This window comes from Neopelma chrysocephalum, unplaced genomic scaffold, assembly GCF_003984885.1.
Source record: "Neopelma chrysocephalum unplaced genomic scaffold, ASM398488v2 Primary Assembly neopelma1_180803, whole genome shotgun sequence".
In the NCBI taxonomy this organism is placed as follows: Eukaryota; Metazoa; Chordata; class Aves; order Passeriformes; family Pipridae; genus Neopelma; species Neopelma chrysocephalum.
In genome coordinates this window covers 1-9213 of record NW_020937680.1, presented here as the reverse complement: position 1 = coordinate 9213, position 9213 = coordinate 1, and the positions used below count along the sequence as shown (strand labels likewise).

The 9213-nt window shown below is 64.7% G+C and overlaps 2 protein-coding genes across 2 annotated transcripts; both read right to left on the bottom strand.

Annotated features, from left to right (window-relative positions):
- Positions 1 to 7: 7 nt before the first annotated feature.
- LOC113962469 lies at positions 8 to 3285 on the bottom strand (the record flags this gene model as incomplete). The annotated part of the gene is made up of 8 exons (XM_027673222.1): positions 2361 to 3285; positions 2054 to 2118; positions 1622 to 1939; positions 1272 to 1422; positions 907 to 971; positions 580 to 792; positions 264 to 412; positions 8 to 114 (listed from the first exon to the last, which is right to left on the bottom strand). Coding segments are annotated over exons 1-8 (1183 nt in total), but the record flags the coding sequence as incomplete, so codon positions are not given.
- Positions 3286 to 5575: 2290 nt separating this feature from the next.
- LOC113962468 (maestro heat-like repeat-containing protein family member 6) lies at positions 5576 to 9123 on the bottom strand. Its single transcript, XM_027673220.1, has 10 exons — positions 8932 to 9123; positions 8705 to 8842; positions 8314 to 8428; positions 8007 to 8144; positions 7551 to 7763; positions 7260 to 7415; positions 7001 to 7102; positions 6506 to 6608; positions 6180 to 6236; positions 5576 to 5882 (listed from the first exon to the last, which is right to left on the bottom strand). The coding sequence occupies exons 1-10, from the start codon at positions 9099 to 9101 to the stop codon at positions 5719 to 5721; spliced, it is 1356 nt and encodes a 451-aa protein (XP_027529021.1). The 5' UTR covers positions 9102 to 9123; the 3' UTR covers positions 5576 to 5718.
- Between the last annotated feature and the right edge of the window lie 90 nt (positions 9124 to 9213).

Here is a 9213-nt window from a genome sequence, read left to right as displayed (position 1 = left end):
GAGGTGCGTGTGTAGTACCACGGCCAGTCCTCCATCACGCAGAGCAGTGTTGGCAGCACCTTCCGCAGCGTGGTTCCCGATGAGGCTATGGTCCTCCACATGGTTGCAGCAGCTCTGTGGAGTCAGAGCTCTGCGTCAGGGGGATCTGGACCACAGTGCCCTGACGTGGGCAGCTGCAGGGGCCGAGTGACAGAGCCACAGTGCTTTCAGGGGCAGGGGGATGATGGTGAGCCCGGAGCCCTCAAGGCAGCTGGGGCCCGTACCTGTCACATGAGGGAGCACAGCGCAGGAGGGTGATGGTGACATCCACGGGGTGTGCCTCGGTCAGTGCCAGAAGGGTCTTATCCAGCACGTGCCCAGCAGACACATTGGAGGTCAGCCACGAGTGGATGGACCTCACCAGAGGTGGCACCTGGAGGGGACACAGGGGAGAGTTGGAGAGCTGCCAGAGGGAGCAATTTCCCGGCTTCCGCCGAGAAGTGCTTCCCCTCCCACTACACTGTGCCGGCCTGAAAGGCTGAGGGGGCCCAGCGGAACAAGCTTGAGGGCCCACACAATCCCTGCCCACAGGCTGCTTACTTGAGCAGAGACAACTCTCTCCTGAGGAACATGCAGACTGGGAGCATCGGGCAGGCGCTGAACGGGTGTGCTGTCCGCGTCTGCGATGCCCTCAGTCCCTGGGGCGTCAGCCTTGGCCTTGAGCTCGGTGGGGTTGGGCTCAGGCTGTGCCACGACATTGGTTGTTGAGGTCCCGGCCTTTCTACGCCGAACGGGAGCAGATTTCCGCACCCTCTGCGGGAGAACAAAGGGCAGGGAAGAGAGGGATGTGCCATGGAGAGCTCCGCCAGCGGTGCCAGGCTGAGCAGTGAGAGCAGGCCCAGCCCAGGGGGGGATGGCTGCAAGTACCTGATGAGCTCTGCGGAAGCGGCCCCGGGCGCGGCCCTGCTCTTGTGTCCGGTGCCGGCCTGGATCTGGCAAAGAGCGAGCGCGGTCAGAGCTGAGGGGCTGGGGGACAGGCCGGAGAACACAGCCCAGCCCTGCCCTCCAGAGGCAGGGCCGGCCCCAGGATGCCCAGTGCCTGGAGCTGCTGGGGGATCAGCCCCGGGCCCTCTTCCCCCATTCCTTTCCCTGGCCATGTCCACAGGAGATGGGATGGGATGGGATGGGATAGGATGGGATGGGATGGGATGGGATGGGATGGGATGGGATGGGATGGGAAGAGGCCCATCTGGCTGCAGCCACCAGCCCTGTGGCCCAGCTCTGCCACTCACCCTCCTGCAGGGGCTGGAACTGCTCCGCCTCCTCAGGGTGTTGTGCTGGGGCAGGCCTAGGGCTTTTCTCCTTCTCCTCCTTCTTCACCCAGGCCAGCTTGCAAACCCAGGGGGGTCTCTGCTCCATGCCTCTGCCTGGCTCCATGGCTACCTGCGGGAGACATGGCGTGGAAATGTGTGGGGGACCAAATCCTGCACAGGTGCCTTGAAGGCATTTGCAGTAGAGGAGTGCTCGGAACGCTGCAGGTCATCAAGTCCCACAGTCTGGCCAGGAGAGGGCCTCAAAGGCTTAGGGGGCCCAGCAGACCTGACTTGAGGGGCCAGACTGTCCCTGCCCACAGGCTGCTTACTTCCAGAGAGATCACTTCCTCTTCAAGAACCTCCAGACTGGGATCATCGGGCAGGTGCTGAACGGGTGTTCTGTCAGCGTCTGCGATGCCCTCAGTCGTTGCACCGTCAGCCTGCGGGGTGAGCTCAGGCGGCGCGGCGTTGGAGGTTGTCGTGTCGTCGGTCACCGCGGTGTCACGGTTTGCTGGGCCATCGGTCGACGCGGTGCCGACATCGGGGTCAACCTGGAGCTCGCTCGGCGTGGGGTCAGGCTGCGCCGTGTCCTCAATTGGTGTGACCCTGTACTTTCTTCGCCGAACGGGAACGAATTTCAGAAAGGCCTGCAGGAGAAGGAAGAGCAGGGAAGAGAGGGATGTGCCATGGAGAGCTCCGCCAGCAGTGCCAGGCTAAACAGTGAGAGCAGGCCCAGCCCAGGTGGCCATGGCTGCAAGTACCTGTGCTGCCCTGCGGAAGCGGCCCCGGGCACGGTCCTGCTCTTGTGTCTGCTGCCGGCCTGGATCTGGCAAAGAGCGAGCGCGGTCAGAGCTGAGGGGCTGCGGGACAGGCCGGAGAACACAAGCCCAGTCCTGCGCTCCACAGGCAGGGCCGGTCCCAGGATGCCCAGCGCCTGGAGCTGCCGGGAGACCAGTCCCAGCCCCTCTTCCCCCCCTGCCTTTCCCTGACCATGTCCACAGGGGATGGGATGGGAAGAGGCCCATCTGGCGGCAGCCACCAGCCCTGCGGCCCAGCTCTGCCACTCACCCTCCTGCAGGGGCTGGAACTGCTCCGCCTCTTCAGGCTGCTGTGTTGGGTCGGTCGCAGGGCTAACCCTCTTCTCGCGGAAGAGCCTGTGCAGGCTCAGGCGTCTTCCCGCCATCCCACAGTCTGGCCTTGAGGGCACCTGCAAGAGGGAGACACCTCGGAAGATCTCTGCGTCCCCAAGTCCTGCAGGCTGCCCTGGAGGCCACCTGCCGCAGGGATTGGAGACTCCTCGGAAAATTTCCGGGTCACCAGTCCTGCGGTCTGGCCTCAAGGGCAACTAAAAGGGAGAAAACCCTGGGAAAGGGTAGGGGTTCTCAAGTCCTGCGGTGTGGCCTCAAGGGCACTGGCCGCAGGGATTGGAGACACCTCGCCAAAGCTCCGTGTCACCAAGTCCCGCGGTCTGGCCTCAAGGACGCTCGCACCACAGAAAAGCCTCCAAAACGCTCCGGGTCAGGAGGAAGGAGTTGGCTGCACGGGGGCTCCGCACAGCACCGCTCTATCCCGTCTCTCCCGTCGCACGCTCCGAGGAGCACTGAGGCGTGGCCACGTCACCACCGGTACTATGTCATGACGTGTCACAAAGGGCCCTGTGACACCCTGCCCCGTTGCACGCCATCGGCGATGCCCGCCGTGTCACAAAGGGCCCTGTGACACACTGCCGCGTGCCCTGGGGCCTCCCCCCGCCCGGCCAACCTGCCCCAGGTCGGAAGGAGCCCGTTCTCCAAAGTATCTAAGACAGCTGGACATGAACTTTAGGCCCAGCTCAAAAACTAAGCAAAGCCTCCCCTGCTGTGCCTGCCCACAGCAGCAGAAGGAGCCCCCTCGGCTGCCGACGCGGGCGCAGCGGGAAGGGCACGGGGCCTCCACAGGAGCTGGCACGGGCTCCTTGGCAGAAGTCCCGGCTGGTGGCCCTCCCAAACACGGGGCTGTGACACACCGAAGGAATATGGGGGGCAAGGGCACCAATGCCGCTCTGACCCCATTGGCCGGGGCTGCAGCAAAATCAGCAGCTCTGGCAAGTCCTCGCCCAAGGAGACCTGCCAGCGCCCCGAGTCCTGGCAGGGGTGGTGCCCGCCTCCTGTCCCAAAGAGGTGTGCCCCTGGGGGACTTCTCTGCCAGAGGGCGGCCAAAGCCAACGGGCGCTGATGTCTGCGCTCTTGCAGGGGGCCGTTGGGAGTGGTAGCCGGAGCAATTGGTGGCAGTGCTCGGCATCCGTCAGAAGGCAGAAGCAGTTTCTCCTCGCGGGAATGATTTGTGCACGGAAGTGATGACCTGCAGCACAAAACCACCGTCAGTTGCTGAGTTTCGCAGGAAGATTAGATTGCTCAGAGATCCTGTCAAGTTTCCTTGCATTCTGCCAAATAAAAGCTGCCCAGTCTGATGTTCAAAGCTCCAGGTGCTGTGTGTCCGACTGCGACTGCCAGCTGATATCCAGAGCACTGGGGAGAAGTGAAGGGGATAGGGAGAACTCTGGGATGCAAACCTGTTCCGTGTCTCTGATTAAGGTGCCAGCCCACTGAAGGAGCAGCCAAGACAAATGCTGGAAGCAGACGTGTTCTGCCAGTTGCTGCTCTCGCATGGACACGGGGCACCTGTGTTCCCACAGGTCCAGAACACTTGATCCAAGAGCAATGAAGGGCCATGCATTGGTAGGGAATGGGCTCCAGCAAGGCCACAGTAGGATCCTCTAGCAGCAAAACCTGAGCTTGTGACCTGGGCCATTTTTGCAGCAGAGCCCACAGTGCTGACTTCCCTCCATGCCTGAACCTCATGGTATGAGGCCCGGCTTCAGCTTCTGGTGCTTCTTCCTTCCCTTCCAGGAAGGCCTGGATTTGGAGTTTAGAAGCCCACGCCTGTGTTTTTAAGGTGCCTGCCTGGAGGAGAGGTTCAGCAGCTGCAGCCCAAGGCTCATGTCCCATCCCAGTCTCTAAGGCTGGCCCCAGTGCCAGTGCCTTGGGATGCCTGAGTGTGGAAGGTGAGTCTGCCCTCAGGCACGGCCGTGGAAGTCAGTCAGGATGACAGGCTGCCCCCGAAGCTGCCCAGTGTTGCTGTGAGGCTGGGCAGTCAATAGAAAGCCGCTGTGGCCACTTTTCCTGAAGCCTTTGGCCAAAGCACGTGCGACTGTGCCCACAGCATCCCCGCTTTTGGCATCGTGGCCGGTGTGGGAGCCTCACTGAGGAGGCCCAGGCGCTGTGGGTGCTGCTCCTGTGCACAGCCTGCTGCTGTTGTCTGTGGCGCGGAACCGCTTGGGCAGCAGCGACTGCGCAGCCCTGCCCGAGGAGCCCCGCGCCCTCCCCGTGCTGGCAGCAGCTCTGCGGGCCCAGAGCTCTGGGTCAGCGGGCTCTGGGCCACAGCCCCGTGGGCTGGGCAGCCGCAGGGGGCCTGGGCTGGCCCACAGCCCTGCCTGTGCCCCTGCCCCTCGCCGGCAGCACCCGGCGGACGCGCCCCAGCAGGGCCCCCTTCTCCTCCTTGTCCCCAGCCAGGCCAGCCTGGCCCCCTTGGGGGTGTCCCCACCCTCCTGGCCAGGATCCAGGGCTTCTGCCGCAGAGATGGGAGATGCCCCGGGCAGGCGCCAGAGCTGCCGGCTGGCAGGGAACCGGGGGGCTGCATTGGGGTCTGCTTATGGCCTCTACCCCCCCAGTTCCTCAGGGCTTCTCACATCCTGTCCCCTCAGGGCCTCCTCTGCCCATCCTGTCCCCTCGCAGCCTCCTGCCACCCAGCCCCTCCTGGATTCCCCTCAAGGCTTCCCACTCCCTTGTCCCGGCAGGGCCTCCGCAGCACCTCATCCCTTCAGGGCCTCCCAGCGCCCCGTCCCCTCAGGGTCTCCCCCAGCCCCGCCAACCTGCCCGGCGGCGGCGCAGCCCTGAAGGAGCTCCAGAGGAACCGGCTCCAGAGGCACCTCCCAGCCCTCAGCAATCCAGACAGCAACACACGGGCAGGCCACAGATGCTGCTTCCTGCCCGGGACAGGGCTTGTGGCCACCTCCAAGGACCAGCTTCTCAGGGATTCCCACAGCTCCAGGCTCTGCCCATCCACTCTGCCCCAAGTGTTGAGGCTCCAGCAGAACCCCCCAAGGCCAAGGGCCTTTTGGGCACTTGCTCTTCCCCACCGCACAGCCGGGCAAGTGTTGCTGAGCACAAGGGCCCTTTTTCCCCTCTTCCCCGATGCCCTGTGGACACCGGGCACCCAAAAGAAGCTCCTGGGCCTCTGGGTGGGACAATATTTATTGAATAGTCCTACGCTGGGGTAAAAGGAAGGGCTTGCAGAGAAGAGGTGTCTTCCCCACAGGCTCGGGTGGCCCCAACAGACAGAGCTGCCTGCATCAACTCTGCACACAGCTGCAGCAGCACAGGCAGACTCAGCCCCACAGAGAAGGCCGGCTGTTCCACGCCCCGCAGAGCTGGTCTCGGAGCTGCTGGAACCTGGGGTAGGGAGCTGTCTGGACGTTTCCGACAAAGCGGATGATTTCAAGCGCCAGGCTTGAGACAGTGGGGCTGCTGTCGTCTGTGATGGCTTGAAGGGCTGGAAGAGAGAGGAACAGAGCCAAGGTCAGAGCCCGGATCGGTGGTGACGCGAGGAGCCCCTCCTGCCTGGGCCATGCCACCAAGCTCTTGCCATTGCCAGGAGGGAGCAGGGCCCAGCAGGATCAGGCAGAAGGCGCTGGCCAGCAATACCCCCCGTGGCCCTGAAATGTCTCTCTGCTCTGCCCACGCCACCCCTCATCCCTGCAGGGAGCAGAGCCCTGCGCAGCCAGGGCAGGATTGCAGCTGCCTGCCCAGGGTCTGTGCTCCTCCAGCAGCCCCCAGTGCCCTCACTCACCATCGATGATGAGCTGCAGCTCATTGGGCTGTCCCCTCAGGTACCCCCCGGCGATCCCTGGGAAGACAGATCCTGTCACGGCCCCAGCGGCACAGCTGCCCCCCCAGCGGCGCTGCCAGCCCGGCCACACGCCCTCCTGCCCTGGCAGGGTTGAGCCCGGGGCCTTCCTGCCTTGCGGTGCCCCAGGGCTGGGCTGGCACGGGGCAGCAGCAGCCGCCGGGGCACTCCACAGCACATCCCTGGGCCGGATGCTGCTGCCGCTGCAGCAGCCGGGGCTGGGCCCGAGCTGCAGCGGGGTGGGGAGGGACCGCGGCCTTGTGGCTCACCCATGAACTTGACGGCTGCCTCTCGCAGGGGCTGCTGTGGGCTCCGCAGGTACGGCAGGGCCTGGTGCATGTACTTGGCCACTCGTCTTCGGTCCTTTTTCAGCTGGAGAGAGCGGCAGGGCATGGAGGGAAGGGTTGGCTGGGGCTCTGTCCCTTGGCCGGGCGCTGCCTGCGCCCAGCACTGGCCTCCCCTGCCCGCACAGCCCTGAGGCCCGGGCAGCAGCCGCTGGGGCCGGGCTTTGGAGGGAGCAGAGGGCTGGCTGCTCCCTGGGAGCGGCGGGACTGCCCTGCCCCAGAGCCCAGCTGGGCCGGGGCTCCAGCGGCACCCTGGCTCGGGGGCAGAGGAGCCCGCAGAGGAGCCTGCACGCCCCAGGGAAGGCAGCAGCGTGTGGGGCACAGGCTGCTGTCCCACAGGCGGGTGCAGCAGTGGGCAGGGGCACAGTGCCAGCCCCACACTCTGGGCATGGGGGACTGGGGCTTTGGGGCCGTCCTTACCAGGCACTCGCCAAAGCTCCATGGCTCCTCTGTGTTCACCAGGTGCCCAAGATCCCTCCTCTTCAGGAACCTGGTCACAGCCAGCAGTGCTCCCTGAGAGGCCTGCAGAGCAACAGAGACCAGGACATGGCAGCGCAGCCCAGGGCACGGGACCCCTGTCCCTGGACCAAGGCCAGGAGGAGGCTGGAGCCCGGGGGGTGCCAGGCCAGGAGGCGGCCCAGCCCCCTCCCACGGGACACCAGAGCCCACGAGTCCTCACCCTTTTCACGAGCACCTTCTCGTCGTGCCGGTGGAAGTAGAGCGGCAGCAGGCTCAGGCACACGAGTGGCTTCAGGGGCCTCTTTCCCTCTCTCTCGATCACTTTGATCACACGAGAGAAGAGGACCATGGAGCCCTGCCGCACACTGCTGTCGTCCTGGCGGAAAGAAAGAGGAAAAGAGCTCAGCAGCAGCTTCTCCAGGCCCCACTGGGCACAGGCCTGAAAATCCCCAGGGACCAAAGTTTCCCAGCAGTACCCAGAGCCCGTGGCGGGGGGGGCACAGAGCCTTACGTGGTCAAAGAGTGGCCGGAGCGCCTCAGCCAACTGCAGGCCGGTGGGGGTGGATATTAGGGGGTCTTTGCTGCGGACTCTCTCGTGGCGCCGTGTCCAGAGACTGGTCCAGAGCACATGGTCGAGCACAGAGAGGGTCATCCAAACCACATCTCTGTCTGCATCCCCCAGGAGCTGCACGAGCCTTTCACTCAGGCTCCAGATGCTCTCGGCCTGTGAGGAACACAATGCTGTGCCGTGAAGCCACGAACGGCTGCACCACCAATCCCGCTCCAACGGGGCAGCCCCACGTGCTGCCGCGTGGCCCGGAGGCCAAAGGCCTGTCCCGAGGGACTCGGGCAGCTGAACGGGGAAGCAGCAGAGTTGGGAGCAGCTGCCACCGCTCCCGAAGCCCAGCCAAGCCCAAGCGACTGCCCCAGGATTCCAGCGCGGCTTCAGCCAACTGCCCCTTCTCACCATCACGGGATCCTGGCTGAGTGCCACGACGACTCTGAGCGCCAGTTGACGCCGCTTTTTGTTGGTGCTCCCCAAGTTCCTTGAGAGCGTCTCCAGGACCCTGTCACCGCATTCTTTGGTGTCCAGGCAGTCCAGGACCTGAAAGGCACGGAGCAGTGACGGGGTGCCCAGCCGGCAGGAGCCCGGACCCGCACAGGGCTGGGCCCAGGCAGCAGCCCAGGGCGCAGCACCGTCCCGGCAGCTGCGGCTGGCAGAGGGCAGAGAGGTGGAGGCAGCTGGGCGAGGCAGCGCTCGCCAGCAGGCTCACCTCCACAAGGAATGCCATGGCAGGCAGGTCCCAGCACAGCTCCTCCCTGCTCAGCAGCTCCAGCAGGTGGAGTGTGATGCGGGAACACAAGGGCCTGGAGACATGGCGCTTCTCCCTGGCAAGGGGAAAAAGGTATCATGGACCTGAGCCAGGCGGGCAAACCTCTCCCGGGAGGGACTGACAGAGGCCTGGTCTTTCCCCACCAGCCCAGGAGGGGACGAGGGCACTCTGGGAGGCGGCTCCTCCTGTGCACCCGCCTCTCCCAGCCTTCTCCACTCTGCTCGGCCGTCCCTCGGTGACAAGACCCTCTGGCCCACGACCACGGGCACTGTGGGAGGTGCCCCGTGCACAGGCAGAAAGGACAGGGGCAGCGGGGACAAGGGGGTCTCACCTGGCCAGCAGGGCCACTGCGTAGCGGCGGCTGTGAGCGTTGAGGAGCCTGGCCCAGCCACCATTGTCTTCCACTGAATTCACCCCATCCTCCCAGTGGAGACAGCAGAGCAGGGCCTTCATGGTCAGCACTGCAAACCTGTGTGCAGAGCAAAGCCCAGGTCATGCTGGGAGCCCTGGCCCCAGCCCTGAGGGCATGGGAGGGAGGGGAGGACTGGCACGGAGCACCTGTTGGGGTCGGTGGGAAGGTCGTGCTGCTCCTGGCATCCCCTCCAGAACGTGTTGACCTCCTCTGACGTCTGCTCTGTGCTGTCGAAGACTTGGAAGAGCAGATCGACGAGGAGATGAGGGGAATAGTCCATCAAAGGCCCTGGGCACTGGGGCTCCTGGACAATCATCCACAGGGCCAGAGTTGCCTGCAGAAGACGAACCACCCGGACACAGCAGTCAGTGCCAAGACATCCATGTGGCAGGGCCCGAGCGTGGGAGGGGAAGGCCAGGGGAGACTCG

What these genes read in the sequence shown, in the direction of transcription:
- LOC113962468 (XM_027673220.1), bottom strand. Translation starts at nt 9,101, where the DNA reads ATGATTGTCCAGGAGCCCCAGTGCCCAGGGCCTTTGATGGACTATTCC. An exon ending in AGAAGGTGCTCGTGAAAAGG is followed by an intron (nt 7,103 to 7,259) that starts GTGAGGACTCGT and finishes GTTGCTCTGCAG; the next exon opens with GCCTCTCAGGGAGCACTGCT. An exon ending in GGAGCTTTGGCGAGTGCCTG is followed by an intron (nt 6,609 to 7,000) that starts GTAAGGACGGCC and finishes CGCTCTCTCCAG; the next exon opens with CTGAAAAAGGACCGAAGACG.